This window comes from Salmo salar, chromosome ssa12 (genome assembly GCF_905237065.1).
Source record: "Salmo salar chromosome ssa12, Ssal_v3.1, whole genome shotgun sequence".
Taxonomy (NCBI): Eukaryota; Metazoa; Chordata; class Actinopteri; order Salmoniformes; family Salmonidae; genus Salmo; species Salmo salar.
This window is the reverse complement of record NC_059453.1, coordinates 2075603-2093394: the sequence shown is the minus strand read 5'-3', so window position 1 is coordinate 2093394 and position 17792 is coordinate 2075603. Positions and strand designations below refer to the sequence as shown.

Here is a 17792-nt window from a genome sequence, read left to right as displayed (position 1 = left end):
TCGCCTCTTCGCTGTTGACGTTGAGACTGGACAGAGGAACTCTGCCTAGAAGGCCAGCGTCACGTAGTCGCCTCTTCGCTGTTGACGTTGAGACTGGACAGAGGAACTCTGCCTAGAAGGCCAGCGTCCCGTAGTCGCCTCTTCGCTGTTGACGTTGAGACTGGACAGAGGAACTCTGCCTAGAAGGCCAGCGTCCCGTAGTCGCCTCTTCGCTGTTGACGTTGAGACTGGACAGAGGAACTCTGCCTAGAAGGCCAGCGTCCCGTAGTCGCCTCTTCGCTGTTGACGTTGAGACTGGACAGAGGAACTCTGCCTAGAAGGCCAGCGTCCCGTAGTCGCCTCTTCGCTGTTGACGTTGAGACTGGACAGAGGAACTCTGCCTAGAAGGCCAGCGTCCCGTAGTCGCCTCTTCGCTGTTGACGTTGAGACTGGACAGAGGAACTCTGCCTAGAAGGCCAGCGTCCCGTAGTCGCCTCTTCGCTGTTGACGTTGAGACTGGACAGAGGAACTCTGCCTAGAAGGCCAGCGTCCCGTAGTCGCCTCTTCACTGTTGACGTTGAGACTGGTGTTTGGTGGAAACTATTTAATGAAGCTGCCAGTTGAGGACTTGTGAGGTGTCTGTTTCTCAAACTAGACACTCTAATGTCCTTGTCCTCTTGCTGAGTTGTGCACCGGGGCCTCCCACTCCTCTTTAACGTGTATAGCAATTTGTGGCTAATAAAGAACAGAAAGGCCTGTTGATATATATATATAATGTGTATAATGTATATAATATATCTAATGTATATAATGGTATATGTAATGTATATAATGTGTATAATGTGTCTATATAAAGTGTATAATGTATATAATAGTATATATGTGCTCGTCCCCGACGCGGCGAGCGTACGCGCACACACTCTGATCCGCACGCGCCCTGGCGCACGGCTCGAGACGCGGCAAAGCGGAGACGAAACCGGGTCCCGTTAACTCCAGGACTTCCAGACGGGGGCAGCCGGACAGCAGGGTACCCAGCCCGGAGGTGCCCTCCCTGGGGAGAGAGTCGTCACAGCCCGGCCTGTAGGTCTGGAGCCCGACGGCTTCCTCAGACCCAGCAGAGAGGAAGAGGAGGAAGAGGAGGAGGAAGAGGAAGGAGGAGGAGACGGCGTGTGCGAACCGTCCGACAGAGCGCAAACGGGCAACGCCAGCGAACGGAGGCTTGCGAGTTTCGCCAAACTTGTACACAGGTGTGCGTTGTCCTCCAGCCCGGGTGTGTGCGTGTTGTCGTGGTGATAGTGCGTGTGTAACAGGTTGAGGTGTGACAGGTCGGGACAGCCAATGACCAGCCAGCTCATCGCCTCGGCAACAAGCTCCTCCTCTCCCCGCGCTCTACCGCGCTCTGGGTAATTGGAGGCGTGGCCTATGCCGCTGAGATTCAGGCTGACCAATCGCGTTGGGTCTCTCGCTCCGGTGCCGGTCAACGATTGGATGACAGTTTGTCGTAACGTGGGGCAACGGGAGAAGTTCAGGTGTTTGGGAGCGTTGTTGAGAAGGACCTGTCGTAGCGACGCGGCGTCCAACCAGGAGCGAGGCAACTGCAGGGCAACTGTTTTAATCAGTACATGTCTACCAGCAGAGAACTAACTGGCTTCATGTGACAGCTGGAACTACAGGAAGTAAAACGCTGTGTTTCACACCGGAACATTGAGGACGGAACATTTTCCCGGAAGCCGCACCTACAAAGTCTTCCCCCCCTCCTAAACCCCCAGAGATGGTTGTCTTCCCAATAAAAATGAATGTAATTTTCACTCTAATCAAATCTAATTTTATTTGTCACATACACATGGTTAGCAGGTGTTAATGTGAGTGTAACGAAATGCTTGTGCTTCTAGTTCCGACCGTGCAGTAATATCTAACAAGTAATATAACCTAACAATTTCACAACAACTACCTTATACACACAAGTGTAAAGGAATGAATACGAATATGTACATAAAATATATACATGAGTGATGGCCGAACAGCATAGGCAAGATGCAGTAGATGGTATAGAGTACAGTATATACATATGAGATGAGTATGTAAACATTATATAAAGCAGCATTGTTTAAGTTGGCTAGTGAAACATTACATCAGGATGGCAAAATGCAGTAGATGGTTCATTCTAGCTAATAAAATAACATAAATGACTTCACTTCTCCTGTGGCACCTAAATTGGCAGTTTTATAATGTTTTCATTATGGTAAATAAGTTCCTCTTTAAGAGGAAAGGTCATATATTGTCTGTCCTTGCCCATAGAGATGGAAAGGTGTGACATCTGTGTATCTGTGTGGTTATGGCGTCTGTGACAGCATGGGCATCGCCAGTGACGCCCCGTCATCCAGGGCAGGTCCCTGTTTTGAGCCCCACATGTTGCCTGTTTTGCATGTTATTTTGGCATTAATACGTGTCACATATCAGTTTGCAAACAATGTAAAAAAAATATATATATATAAATGAGTTAATAAAGCTGCATACAAACTTGTAAGGCAGCTCCAAAATGCAGGTGTTTCAGCCCAGCTTAGTGCTTTCTGTGGTGGAGGGGCAAGACAGCAGAAAATACGGAGCGTTGCGCCGTGATTGGCTCAGTGTTCTGTCACTCATGGGGACACTACGTCACCACCAAGTCCTAAGGGTAGAGCTCTAAAATTCAAAGCCCCCTTTTGGGTGCTGCCATAGAGTTACATTAGAAGTGCCCATCCAAGAAGGCTCAAGGTCATTGAGCCACAGATAAAATGACAACCAAATCACGTTATATGTACAGTAGCTTTGATTGGACTGATCATGTCAACATCATACTTTCATCATCATGAATCAAGTCGACAATCTACTGGCAAATCCTTTTTCATCCTTGTCATATGAAGATAAATGATTATGAGAAACAAATAGATAAATAGATATAAATATATATAATAATATAAATAAATAGATAAAACGTATCGGTGCTCATCGGCCATTGTACATAAACATTACACAACAACTTGGAAATCGCAAAATTCAACGATGAGTGATTTGGAAGGAATCAGTGGCTAACTGCAAGCGTTGCAGAGCAAATCATTAGCCTGCGATCCAAATTTAAGATTAAGGGTCTCTTTTCCTATTTTAAAATGATAAACATTCAACATTGGCCATGCTGTCAATGAATTTAATTTATTTTTTATTTTTTATTTAACTAGGCAAGTCAGTTAACAAATTCTTATTTACAATGTAGGCCTACCCCGGACGACGCTGGGCCAATTGTGCGCAACCTTATGGGACTCCCAAATCACGACCCGGATGTGATGCAACCTGGATGATTTGAAGCATTATTTGTGCCTCGTTCAAAACAACTGTTAACTCCGAAACTGCAAAATCTGACTTTAGTGAGTTCAAGACAACTGGGAACTCGTGGAAAAAACACAACCTACGACTGGGAAAATACATGTTGAATTTTCATCCAATTCAGAATTGTAAATCCAGGAACGTGGGCCTCTTTCTCCAGAGCTACGTCCTGAAGATCACTGACGTCATCATGATTCAACCTTTTTGGAGCCACGCCACCTTCCTGTTCAAGTGAGCACAGCAACAAGGTGAGTCCAAAAAATGTCTTGTATGCTGCTGCATGAATGATGTAATATGCCAGGGAGATATGTATATAGTAGCTAAGAAAGTAATACTAAGTGTATGTTGTATAGTAAGCTGTTAGTAGCTCATGTGCCTCACCCTAATAATTTGGCCTGTTTTCACCTCTTAATTTCACCTACTGTTCTGACTTGGTGGTGCACATGTAGCCAATAACCTGTTATTGTAAGAGCTTTCATTGTCTGCTTATATTTCCCCTTTATTTATCCTACGGTTTCTGACTTGGTGTACAGGGAGAACACTGTAAGAACGGCCGTGTTCTTAATTCTATTGCTGTACATTTCAAAAGTGCTAAACAAATAGTTATATTGACTTCGTCCGTCCTAGCTCGCTCATTAATGTCTTAATCGAAATTACGGATTGCCTCTAATCCGCTCGTCGTCCCCTTTATGCCATAGTTTGTACATCTCAATTGTCAGTAGAAACCACATTTTTTTAAGCAAGTCAGCAAAATCAGCCGTGTTTTTTATTAAAAGGCAGTAAATGAGGCTGAATTAATTGTTTCGCTGCCAGACAAGGCTCCGCTGATAGCCAGGTGTAGCAGTGGTAAGGTGTTGGGACTCTACTGTTGTAGGCCCTAACAGTTTGTGGGCACCGTTTGCCACTGTTATATATATATATATATATATATATAGTGTAATTCATGTGTTGTGGCTTTTGTTTGTTTGTTTGCCCCCCCCCACCCAAATTGACTTTCTAAAATCTCCACCCAGATATAACCTAAACTTGGAGTCACTCAATGATGTGTGGTCCCCATCCTCCCAATAGGACTTGGGAAACCACGCAGTTTATTAGGCTACAGTCAAATGAAATAAATTATGAACTTCACAGAGTGGTAAAGATCGGACCCTTTTTTCTCCTAAAACGACCCAGATCTAACTTCCTGTAGCTCAGGACATGAAGCAGGGATATGAACCCTCTTCACCTAAAACGACCCAAGTCTAACTTCCTGTAGCTCAGGACATGAAGCAGGGATATGAACCCTCTTCACCTAAAACGACCCAAGTCTAACTTCCTGTAGCTCAGGACCTGAGCCCCCTTCTCCTAAAAATGACCCAAATCTAACTTCCTGTAACTCAGGACATGAAGCAGGGATATGCATATTCTTGATACCATTTGAAAGGAAACACTTTGAAGTTTGTGGCAAATGTGAAATATAACACATTAGATCTGGTAAAAGATAATACAAAGAAAAAAAAATAACATTTTTGTTTTCATCATCTTTGAAATGTAAGAGAAAGGCCATAATATATTATTCCAGCCCAGGTGCAATTTAGATGATGGCATGTGCAAAGTTTTAGACTGATCCAATGAACCATTGCATATCTGTTCAAAATGTATCAAGACTGCCCAAATGTGCCTAATTGGTTTATTGATACATTTTCAAGTTCATAACTGCACTCTCAAACAATAGCACGGTATTTTTCCACTAAGAGCTACTGTAAATTGGACAGTGCAGTTAGATTAACATCAATTTAAGCTTTCTGACAATATCAGATATGTCCTGGGAATTTTTTTGTTTGTTACAACCTCATGCTGAACCCTTCAGCGGGGGACACCGATCCTGTTTAAAGTACACGGTGATGAGTTCGATGCTACTTTCCAATAAATATCGAGGATCTTATTCTGTTGACATGAGCGATGCTTGGTTGTCGTTTGACAAATGAAAAACACCCTGGCTTTTTTTTTTTTTCGTGCATACTTATCGCTCACGTAGGCTATATCTGCATGCTGTTGTCTAGACAGCAAGTACCAAGACTAGATTGTGCACATTCGCGGCAGCCAATGCGCCAGTAAAGTTGAAACCCATTTAACTTGGAATATTTTAGTTGGTACATGGGAATTCAATCGGGGGAAAAAGGTGTGTGTTCATTGTCATTACGCACAGCCCTTTATCAGCAACATTAAATTTAATAACATTTCCAGGAGGGAAAAATACCTTGTTTTTAATATTCATATTACATTTACGTCATTTAGCAGACGCCCACATGAAAAGGTTTCCGCGAATATTGTCAAAACTGCATAAATAAAATCAGTGGGTGATCGGACGTAGTGCACACATGTACTTTCTCACTTAACTAAATACAAATCTAAAGTTCAATGTGTTTCCATTGCATTTCTCAAGTGGTCGCTTTAAATATCAAGTGTACCTAGTCTGGTTTGGGAACTGACGGTCTGGTCAACAGGTCGGCTATTCGACGTGGGAGATTTACAGAAGAGCGAGAATAAAATTTGTCACAAATAGTCAAGCGTCAATCTTTATATGTACCACAGAAGAAAAAAAAAAGACTAAATGTAGCGCAACACCACAGCCATCTTTAGATCTACGATGGTATGAAAAGAGACCAGAATGCATCAGTCAAATTGTTCAGGGGCTACAGGGTGAATGAAACACCCTGATCAAATAAACCAAAGTTAAAATCATCCAGCTACTGTCGCCGCCTCGGACTGGTAGTCCTAATAGAGCACCAAAGTATAGATCCTAATACCTCCTTTCTGAACATTTGGTGGCGGGTTTTGGTCGTTGACCCTGGATGTTATTTAGTGTAAAAAATAAGTTTAAGTTTGATGGAAATGCACTTTCACCACCGTGTGAAGTTAATTTATTAATCTTTAGTCTAATAAACTACTTGGTTTCCCCGAGTCAGTGACGAGAGAACACATCGTGACCAACCCCATTTAACAGAATGTCCCGTTTGCGCTACGCCCAAGGCTATAAATTCAGACAGCGGAGAACTTCCCCTTCAAAATAATAGGGCATACGGATTTGCCACTTCAACATTTTTTTTGCAGCGAAAAAGGATCCCATGTCAAACATTGAGCCTGGCTACCAGTCTGTTCAGGCAACCGGTCCACCCCCCCTTTATAATCCATGTCATATAAAACAGACTGGCCTTAAAAACAAACAAAAAATCTGCAATCTGGCATTATGACTAAGTACAAAGGAGCAGGACGTTATCTAAACAGACTGGCAGCCAGGCTAGGAACAAACCAGATCAACAGAAGAGAAAACAACCCATTTCAATAGACATGTGCACTTTATTGTTTTTTTTGTATTGTACCGTGTCCACAACAGGAGACACCTGCCTCGCAGAGAGAGGAACACCTTTACCCTCATTAGGTCAAACCTCTTCGCATAACAAACTGGACCATGTATGTATAAGACTGATAGGTACAAAAACAATTGTTTTTATATCATTTACATATTAAGCTTTTCCTCTCTCCCCCACACACAGAGAGCCCAGAGTTAAGGTCCCCCAAAATACAACCCTAACCCCTTAGATAACACACTAGATCCCTATGGGCCCTGGTCAATAGTGCATTAGGTAGAGGGGATTAGGGTGAGACAGGAAACACCTCCATAGAGGTCAATAAGGGTGGCGGACCATAATAAACATGAGACTAAATAAAAACAGGAGGAGTCACAACCGTCAACAAGGCTGCCGTCAGACAATGATGACATCACATCCTGTCACATCCAGCCAAACAGGGAGGCTCTCAGAAAGACTGACAGCAGGGGAAGACAACACACATCTGTGGACAAGGTGTTCTGACGGGAGCTCTGCAAACGCAAAAAAAAAACCCAGACCCCAAGTCGGCGTGTCGAACCAGAGAGTCTTCATAGGAATGGGAACGAGGGAAGGTGAGAGTCTGTACGGGTTAGGTTGTTTTTTTAGAAGCATTTACGGTGGACGATGGAGGGACCGGACTCGTCGTACTCCTGCTTGCTGATCCACATCTGTTGGAAAGTGGAGAGAGAAGCCAGGATGGAGCCTCCGATCCAGACGGAGTATTTACGCTCTGGAGGGGCGATGATCTGGAGGAGGGAAGGGGGGGGTAACGTTAACATGAGTACAGACATTCACACTGTAGTTCCAGCATATCTGACTACACCAGCCAACACTGCTAACTACACCAGCCCACTACAACAGGAAGGAGTAACCCTGTTAACTACAGGAGGAAGCAGGACCAACGGTTCAGAGATCGGGGAGTGTATAGTCACCTTGATCTTCATGGTGGAAGGAGCCAGAGACGTAATCTCCTTCTGCATCCTGTCAGCGATACCGGGGTACATGGTCGTTCCTCCGGACAGCACCGTGTTGGCGTACAGATCCTTACGGATGTCCACGTCACACTTCATGATGGAGTTGAAGGTCGTCTCGTGGATACCGCAAGACTCCATACCTGGAGAGAGGAGACATGGCCGTCACAAAAATTGCAACACAAAATGGCTGCCAGACTGGACACTGTAGACGATGCTGATTGGCTGTTACAGACGGGTTAGTTAAGACTCACCGAGGAAGGAGGGCTGGAAGAGGGCCTCTGGACAACGGAACCTCTCGTTACCGATGGTGATGACCTGTCCGTCAGGTAGCTCGTAGCTCTTCTCCAGAGAGGAAGAAGAGGCAGCGGTGCCCATCTCCTGTTCAAAGTCCAACGCCACGTAGCACAACTTCTCCTTGATGTCACGTACGATTTCCCTCTCGGCCGTGGTGGTGAAACTGTAACCTCGCTCCGTCAGGATCTTCATCAGGTAGTCCGTGAGATCGCGTCCGGCCAGATCAAGACGCAGGATGGCGTGGGGCAAAGCGTAACCCTCGTAGATGGGTACCGTGTGGGTCACACCGTCGCCAGAGTCCATGACGATACCGGTGGTACGGCCAGAAGCGTACAGGGACAACACGGCCTGGATGGCCACGTACATGGCAGGGGTGTTGAAGGTCTCAAACATGATCTGGAGAAGAGAGCGAGAAAGGGGAGGGATGTGAGTCACGGTGCTGGAGGACGACAGGAGTCACAGCACGCAGTAGTAGACCATGCTGTCCAGTGAGTCAGAGGGGAAACGGACGTTACATTAGTGGAGAAACACAGCAGCCATTCCTACATGTTGTAACATCAATACAAAACCACTAGAGTAACTCATTCACAGCACAGTCCTAGTCATCAATATTAGTCCTGTTGCTGTCCTACAGGTTAATCTAGTCAGTCCTATCCTACAGGTTAATCTAGTCAGTCCTAGTCCTGTTGCTGCCCTATAGGTTAGTCTAGTCAGTCCTAGCTAGCAGCCAGCAGGATGCAGAGAGGTAGAACAGACCGACAGGAGACCTGAAGCTTCCAGAGGGTGTTGACAGATCAGCTCTAAGGACAGAGGGCCTGGAGGAGAGGAGGAGAGTGAGAAGGAGGCGAGGGCAGAACTAAACAGTAGAAGAAAGAAGAGGGCAGAACTAAACAGTAGAAGAAAGAAGAGGGCAGAACTAAACAGTAGAGGAAGAAGAGGGCAGAACTAAACAGTAGAGGAAGAAGAGGGCAGAACTAAACAGTAGAGGAAGAAGAGGGCAGAACTAAACAGTAGAGGAAGAAGAGGGCAGAACTAAACAGTAGAGGAAGAAGAGGGCAGAACTAAACAGTAGAGGAAGAAGAGGGCAGAACTAAACAGTAAAGGAAGGTAGAGGAAGAAGAGGGCAGAACTAAACAGTAAAGGAAGAGGTGAGTGACGCGTACCTGGGTCATCTTCTCCCTGTTGGCTTTGGGGTTGAGGGGGGCCTCAGTGAGCAGGACTGGGTGCTCCTCTGGTGCCACTCTCAGCTCGTTGTAGAAGGTGTGATGCCAGATCTTCTCCATGTCGTCCCAGTTGGTGACGATGCCGTGCTCGATGGGATACTTCAGCGTCAGGATACCCCTCTTGCTCTGAGCCTCGTCTCCAACGTAGCTGTCCTTCTGGCCCATGCCAACCATCACTCCCTGGAGTGAGTGACTCAGGTCAGTGACAATGTACTCACTAGAAAGTTATGGCTAATCTACAGTATTAATGATGTTGATTAGACTTAACGGGTCAGTTCCAATGTTGCATATCAACACTGAAACTATTAAATTACATATTGCGGATAAAGTAGGTATATTTCAGTAATTAAGATGGCAGACAGTTAATTACCTGATGTCTGGGGCGACCCACGATGGAGGGGAACACAGCCCGAGGAGCATCATCTCCGGCGAAACCGGCTTTGCACATACCGGAGCCGTTATCAACGACCAGAGCAGCTATTTCGTCTTCCATTTCTGCACCGGGGAAAGAAGATAAACAGCCAGAAATTAGACTGAGGTGTTTACCGGGTGCGCCGCCTGTCTGTCACTATAGAGCCAGCGTCCTATCAGTGAATGACCGCTAGGTGGCTCTCAACACCACACTACAGACCAGTCACTCAGCGTTTACACAACCACTATATTTCAATTATCCTACAAACGCATGAACAAAAAACTGCTTTATAAGGTTACGCATAAAGGTTAGTAGTGTAGTGAAGTGGTAAAGTAGAGAAGTTATTGATGTAGTTGATGACTGTGCCATGTAGTAACACAGACAGCGCCGCCATACAGAAGCCTGGGTGTCTCTGGTCGAGGCATCGCCATATAAGGCAATAGCTGGAGCTCCCCTTTGACATGTGTTAGTCCATGACAGCGGCCACTCCCTGGGACCCGGGATAAACACCCCGGCTAACCGAGGCTAGGTCAGACAGCTTCAAATCTAGCCTGAAAACCCTTCCAAAAGGAGAAGCTTCCGTGCAATCAGATTACACTAAAGTCCATATGTTGAGGCGTGTAACTTGAACGGGTGTGGAATGTTCCCTATTAAAAAACGGACATATTGACCCCCCCCCCCCAAAAAAAAATGACTCATCTGTTGAGTCAAATAGTCATACAATATCTAACAAGTTACTCAACATGTCATAAAATATATAGGAAGTCATTTAGCTAACTTTAACGTGTTAAACAGCCTGACTTTAATGCTTGTCGAATTATCCAGATATCCCTACAACCACTTTAACAGGGCGAGTTAAATATCAAACTACATTTGGGAAAAACACTCGTGATGTAAAAATGTTTTGTACAAGTAGGTAGCAAGTCATTGTAAAAGTGGACGGCCGTCATGCTAACGATTTAATTTAGCTTACTGTCAATGTCAACGATAAGACAGGACGGCACACCCACTTCAGAGATACTACTAATGTTACCTAGCTAGATAAAAATCAGTTCTGTACACATTTAAAAACGACCAGAAAGCACATTTAAAACCTGTGTAAACTCTGATAGCTAGAAAAACACCGTACACACCCAGTAACGTTACGGCCAGTCTCTGAAACCGGAACAAATTAGCTAGCTAACAATATTATCCACGTTAACCCCTTTAACTACAAAATTATTAACTTCGACAGAAATGTAACAAATAAAACAAACTTACAATATTACATGACTTACCTGTGTTTTAGTAGGAAGATTTAGCGGTGTTATTAAGAGAGAGTGTAGCTATACTCCTGGCCAGTGAAGAAACAGAAGTGACATAAAAACCGTTGCCAAGGTTCCCGCTTTTATATCCGCATTGTCGTAACCATCCCGCCCCTCCTTTTATCCATATAAGGCAAACTTTCTGCAGCGCGGCTCCTGATTGGCCCACGGCGTATCCACTTGGGGCTTGTCGCATTGACAGCCCTGTTATAATAAATACACATATATATATAACCTTATAATAATATAAGGTTAATTACTATACACCAAAATATAACGTCCTAGTTTAACATAACAAGTCCATCGATTAGTGGTATGTTAGATTAGTGCTATGCAGACGACACACAATTAATCTTCTCCTTTCCCCCTTCTGATAACCAGGAGGCGAATCGCATCTCTGCATGTCTGTCAGACATATCAGTGTGGATGACGGATCACCAGCTCAAGCTGAACCTCGGCAAGACGGAGCTGCTCTTCCTCCCGGGGAAGGACTGCCCGTTCCATGATCTCGCCATCACGGTTGACAACTCCCTTGTGTCCTCCTCCCAGAGTGCTAAGAACCTTGGCGTGATCCTGGACAACACCCTGTCGTTCTCCACTAACATCAAGGCGGTGACCCGATCCTGTAGGTTCATGCTCTACAACATTCGCAGAGTACGACCCTGCCTCACACAGGAAGCGGCGCAGGTCCTAATCCAGGCACTTGTCATCTCCCGTCTGGATTACTGCAACTCGCTGTTGGCTGGGCTCCCTGCCTGTGCCATTAAACCCCTACAACTCATCCAGAACGCCGCAGCCCGTCTGGTGTTCAACCTTCCCAAGTTCTCTCACGTCACCCCGCTCCTCCGCTCTCTCCACTGGCTTCCAGTTGAAGCTCACATCCGCTACAAGACCATGGTGATTGCCTACGGAGCTGTGAAGGGAACGGCACCTCCATACCTTCAGGCTCTGATCAGGCCCTACACCCAAACAAGGGCACTGCGTTCATCCACCACTGGCCTGCTGGCCCCCTACCTCTGAGGAAGCACAGTTCCCGCTCAGCCCAGTCAAAACTGTTCGCTGCTCTGGCACCCCAATGGTGGAACAAGCTCCCTCACGACGCCAGGACAGCGGAGTCAATCACCACCTTCCGGAGACACCTGAAACCCCACCTCTTTAAGGAATACCTAGGATAGGATAAAGTAATCCTTCTAACCCCCCCCCCTTAAAAGATTTAGATGCACTATTGTAAAGTGGTTGTTCCACTGGATATCATAAGGTGAATGCACCATTTTGTAAGTCGCTCTGGATAAGAGCGTCTGCTAAATGACTTAAATGTAATGTAATGTAATGTAATGATTAGGATAGGTGTCATTCGTAATTCAATGATTGGCATAATATGTATTAGTTTGTAATATCTTGATATAATTGTATTTACTTTGGCCTTTTTTTTTATTGCCTTTTACCTCCCTTATCTAACCTCATTTGTTCACATTGTTTATAGACTTATTTTTCTACTGTATTATTGACTGTATGTTTTGTTTTTTCTCCATGTGTATCTCTGTGTTTGTTGTATGTTGTCGAACTGCTTTGCTTTATCTTGGCCAGGTCGCAGTTATAAATGAGAACTTGTTCTCTACTTGCGTACCTAGTTAAATAAAGGTGAAATAAAATAAAATAAAATACAAAAATTAGCAATAGTCTCTCTCATGGCTACGGTGATTATGGTTAAACTAAGACGATAGTTAAAGTTATATATTTAACGTAGAGAGATCTTACTTTGATAATGTAAGTAGGCTAGTAGGTCTGTATTGGTAACCGACTAAAGATTCAACGTTACAGCGACAAGGTAACTGTAGTTAGGTCGTGATGGGGGACAATACAAGGCCCAGCTAAGATGTGAGAAATTTGTGTAATTTTGACTAAGTGTAAATCTTTATGGTATATATACAGTGAGGGGGAAAAAGTATTTGATCCCCTGCTGATTTTGTACGTTTGCCCACTGACAAAGAAATGATCAGGCTATAATTTTAATGGTAGGTTTATTTGAACAGTGAGCGACAGAATAACAACAACAAAAAATCCAGAAAAACGCATGTCAAAAATGTTATAAATTGATTTGCATTTTAATGAGGGAAATAAGTATTTGACCCCCTCTGCAAAACATGTCTTAGTACTTGGTGGCAAAACCCTTGTTGGCAATCACAGAGGACCCTTACCTAGGTAGATCTCTTACAGTAACCAACCCTTACCTAGGTAGGCCTCTTACAGTAACCAACCCTTACCTAGGTAGACCTCTTACAGTAACCAACCCTTACCTAGGTAGGCCTCTTACAGTAACCAACCCTTACCTAGGTAGACCTCTTACAGTAGCCAACCCTTACCTAGGTAGGCCTCTTACAGTAACCAACCCTTACCTAGGTAGACCTCTTACAGTAACCAACCCTTACCTAGGTAGACCTCTTACAGTAACCAACCCTTACCTAGGTAGGCCTCTTACAGTAACCAACCCTTACCTAGGTAGACCTCTTACAGTAACAAACCCTTACCTAGGTAGACCTCTTACAGTAACCAACCCTTACCTAGGTAGGCCTCTTACAGTAACCAACCCTTACCTAGGTAGGCCTCTTACAGTAACCAACCCTTACCTAGGTAGGCCTCTTACAGTAACCAACCCTTACCTAGGTAGGCCTCTTACAGTAACCAACCCTTACCTAGATAGGCCTCTTACAGTAACCAACCCTTACCTAGGTAGGCCTCTTACAGTAACCAACCCTTACCTCTTACAGTAACCAACCCTTACCTAGGTAGACCTCTTACAGTAACAAACCCTTACCTAGGTAGACCTCTTACAGTAACCAACCCTTACCTAGGTAGGCCTCTTACAGTAACCAACCCTTACCTAGGTAGGCCTCTTACAGTAACCAACCCTTACCTAGGTAGGCCTCTAACAGTAACCAACCCTTACCTAGGTAGGCCTCTTACAGTAACCAACCCTTACCTAGGTAGGCCTCTTACAGTAACCAACCCTTACCTAGGTAGGCCTCTTACAGTAACCAACCCTTACCTAGGTAGATCTCTTACAGTAACCAACCCTTACCTAGGTAGGCCTCTTACAGTAACCAACCCTTACCTAGGTAGGCCTCTTACAGTAACCAACCATTACCTAGGTAGACCTCTTACAGTAACCAACCCTTACCTAGGTAGGCCTCTTACAGTAACCAACCCTTACCTAGGTAGGCCTCTTACAGTAACCAACCCTTACCTAGGTAGATCTCTTACAGTAACCAACCCTTACCTAGGTAGACCTCTTACAGTAACCAACCCTTACCTAGGTAGGCCTCTTACAGTAACCAACCCTTACCTAGGTATGCCTCTTACAGTAACCAACCCTTACCTAGGTAGACCTCTTACAGTAACCAACCCTTACCTAGGTAGGCCTCTTACAGTAACCAACCCTTACCTAGGTAGACCTCTTACAGTAACCAACCCTTACCTAGGTAGACCTCTTACAGTAACCAACCCTTACCTAGGTAGGCCTCTTACAGTAACCAACCCTTACCTAGATAGACCTCTTACAGTAACCAACCCTTACCTAGGTAGACCTCTTACAGTAACCAACCCTTACCTAGGTAGGCCTCTTACAGTAACCAACCCTTACCTAGGTAGGCCTCTTACAGTAACCAACCCTTACCTAGGTAGGCCTCTTACAGTAACCAACCCTTACCTAGGTAGATCTCTTACAGTAACCAACCCTTACCTAGGTAGGCCTCTTACAGTAACCAACCCTTACCTAGGTAGGCCTCTTACAGTAACCAACCATTACCTAGGTAGACCTCTTACAGTAACCAACCCTTACCTAGGTAGGCCTCTTACAGTAACCAACCCTTACCTAGGTAGGCCTCTTACAGTAACCAACCCTTACCTAGGTAGGTCTCTTACAGTAACCAACCCTTACCTAGGTAGGCCTCTTACAGTAACCAACCCTTACCTCTTACAGTAACCAACCCTTACCTAGGTAGACCTCTTACAGTAACCAACCCTTACCTAGGTAGGCCTCTTACAGTAACCAACCCTTACCTAGGTAGGCCTCTTACAGTAACCAACCCTTACCTAGGTAGATCTCTTACAGTAACCAACCCTTACCTAGGTAGACCTCTTACAGTAACCAACCCTTACCTAGGTAGGCCTCTTACAGTAACCAACCCTTACCTAGGTATGCCTCTTACAGTAACCAACCCTTACCTAGGTAGACCTCTTACAGTAACCAACCCTTACCTAGGTAGGCCTCTTACAGTAACCAACCCTTACCTAGGTAGACCTCTTACAGTAACCAACCCTTACCTAGGTAGACCTCTTACAGTAACCAACCCTTACCTAGGTAGGCCTCTTACAGTAACCAACCCTTACCTAGATAGACCTCTTACAGTAACAAACCCTTACCTAGGTAGACCTCTTACAGTAACCAACCCTTACCTAGGTAGGCCTCTTACAGTAACCAACCCTTACCTAGGTAGGCCTCTTACAGTAACCAACCCTTACCTAGGTAGGCCTCTTACAGTAACCAACCCTTACCTAGGTAGATCTCTTACAGTAACCAACCCTTACCTAGGTAGGCCTCTTACAGTAACCAACCCTTACCTAGGTAGGCCTCTTACAGTAACCAACCATTACCTAGGTAGACCTCTTACAGTAACCAACCCTTACCTAGGTAGGCCTCTTACAGTAACCAACCCTTACCTAGGTAGGCCTCTTACAGTAACCAACCCTTACCTAGGTAGGTCTCTTACAGTAACCAACCCTTACCTAGGTAGGCCTCTTACAGTAACCAACCCTTACCTCTTACAGTAACCAACCCTTACCTAGGTAGACCTCTTACAGTAACAAACCCTTACCTGGGTAGACCTCTTACAGTAACCAACCCTTACCTAGGTAGGCCTCTTACAGTAACCAACCCTTACCTAGGTAGCCCTCTTACAGTAACCAACCCTTACCTAGGTAGACCTCTTACAGTAACCAACCCTTACCTAGGTAGACCTCTTACAGTAACCAACCCTTACCTAGGTAGACCTCTTACAGTAACCAACCCTTACCTAGGTAGGCCTCTTACAGTAACTCTGGTCCCACCATGGGTAGAGAGGGCTTATAGGGATATCACTGTGGGTGTGTGTGTGTGTGTGTGTGTGTGTGTGTGTGTGTGTGTGTGTGTGTGTGTGTGTGTGTGTGTGTGTGTCCGTGTGTGTGTCCGTGTGTGTGTCCGTGTGTGTGTCCGTGTGTGTGTGTGTCCGTGTGCGCGCTTGCTCTCTGGGCCCTGCTCTCAAAACACAGCCCTTGTTGTCACGGGTGATGTAGAGAGGTGTGGGCCCTGTACCTGTGGATCCTTTGTCTGTGTGACTTACCTGTGTGGGTGTTACAGGTACAGTCAGTATGGATCTATCTGGTCGTACAGGTATAGATGAGCCCGAACCACACGTCCAGATTCTAGTAAGATGTCATTTTTCTATGGTAGAGTAGGTCAGGGCGTGACAGCGGGGTGTTTTGTGTTTTTCTATGTTTTCTATATCTATGTTTAGTTCTCGTTTTCTATTTCTATGTTGTTGTTTTTTATTGGGATGCTTTTTGGGGGGGGGGATGATGTAACGCCCTGGCCATAGAGATGGTTTTTTTGTTCTTTATTTTGGTTAGGCCAGGGTGTTACATTGGGTGGGCGTTCTATGTTCATTTTTCTATGTTGGTTTGTTTCATTGATTTTGGCCGTGTGGCTTCCAATCAGGCACAGCTGTAGAGTGTTGTTGCTGATTGGGAGTCACACATAAGTGCCTGTTTTTCCGGTGGGGTTTTGTGGGTAATTGTTTCTGTTTAGTGTTTTGCACCTGGCAGGACTGTTTGGCTGTCGGTTTTCTTGTTTTGTTTTGTATAGTGTTCTTTCTGTTATTAAATTCAATGATGAACACTAACTCCGCTGCACCTTGGTCTACTCTCTCTCCCGACAGCCGTTACAGATGATCTACAATTAGAGGCAGCTGGTCCTCGTTGTCTCTAATTGGAGATCATACTTAAGTAGGTTTTTTTTCCACCTGTGTTTGTGGGTAGTTGTATTCTGTTTAGTCTATGTACTTGACGTTTCTTACGCTTTCGTTTTTTTTTTTTTTGTCTTTGTTAGTTTGTCTTCAGTGTTTTTGAATTAAAATACATTTCATCATGAACACTCAACACGCTGAGCTTTGGTCCCCCTCTCTACGACAGCCGTTACAGATACCAAACTGATGCCATGAAGGGCTGTCCCTGGTGTGGCGACGCATTTGCGTCCTCAACTCGTGAAGTTTTCAAACTGTTACATATCTTTTTAATAATTAATTAATTAATAATTCCCCTGACAGTGTTCTGCGATATATTAAATCGTTTGTGGATCTTCTTGTAGCCGTTACCAGATTGATGAAGGCCCTACGACCATCTGTCTCTGTTGAACTGCCAATTCTTTTGTTTTCTTCATGGTGTTAAATGACCAAAGTGATATTGCATGAGTGTTACCTCATTTTTTTATAACCTAGTGAAACAGGAAGTGATGTAAACTGCTCAATATAGTTCCTTAGATGAACTTAAATAAGTGGAATTTAATTTCCTTGGTTTAACTTTGGTAGAGGATGCCATTACTACTCAACTGATACCAAACGGATACCCTGGACCCTCACTACTCCACTGATACCCTGGACCCTCACTACTCCACTGACACCCTGGACCCTCAATACTCCACTGATACCCTGGACCCTCACTACTCCATTGATACCCTGGACCCTCACTACTCCACTGATACCCTGGACCCTCACTACTCCACTGATACCCTGGACCCTCACTACTCCACTGATACCCTGGACCCTCACTACTCCATTGATACC

At 44.9% G+C, this 17792-nt stretch overlaps 1 protein-coding gene across 1 annotated transcript; it reads right to left on the bottom strand.

The window, feature by feature from the left end:
• Positions 1-6658: 6658 nt before the first annotated feature.
• On the bottom strand, positions 6659-11636 carry LOC106564005 (actin, cytoplasmic 1-like). Its single transcript, XM_014129966.2, has 6 exons — positions 10891-11636; positions 9572-9696; positions 9142-9381; positions 7936-8374; positions 7643-7824; positions 6659-7456 (listed from the first exon to the last, which is right to left on the bottom strand). Exons 2-6 carry the CDS (start codon positions 9692-9694, stop codon positions 7313-7315), a joined length of 1128 nt encoding a protein of 375 aa, XP_013985441.1. The 5' UTR covers positions 9695-9696; positions 10891-11636; the 3' UTR covers positions 6659-7312.
• Between the last annotated feature and the right edge of the window lie 6156 nt (positions 11637-17792).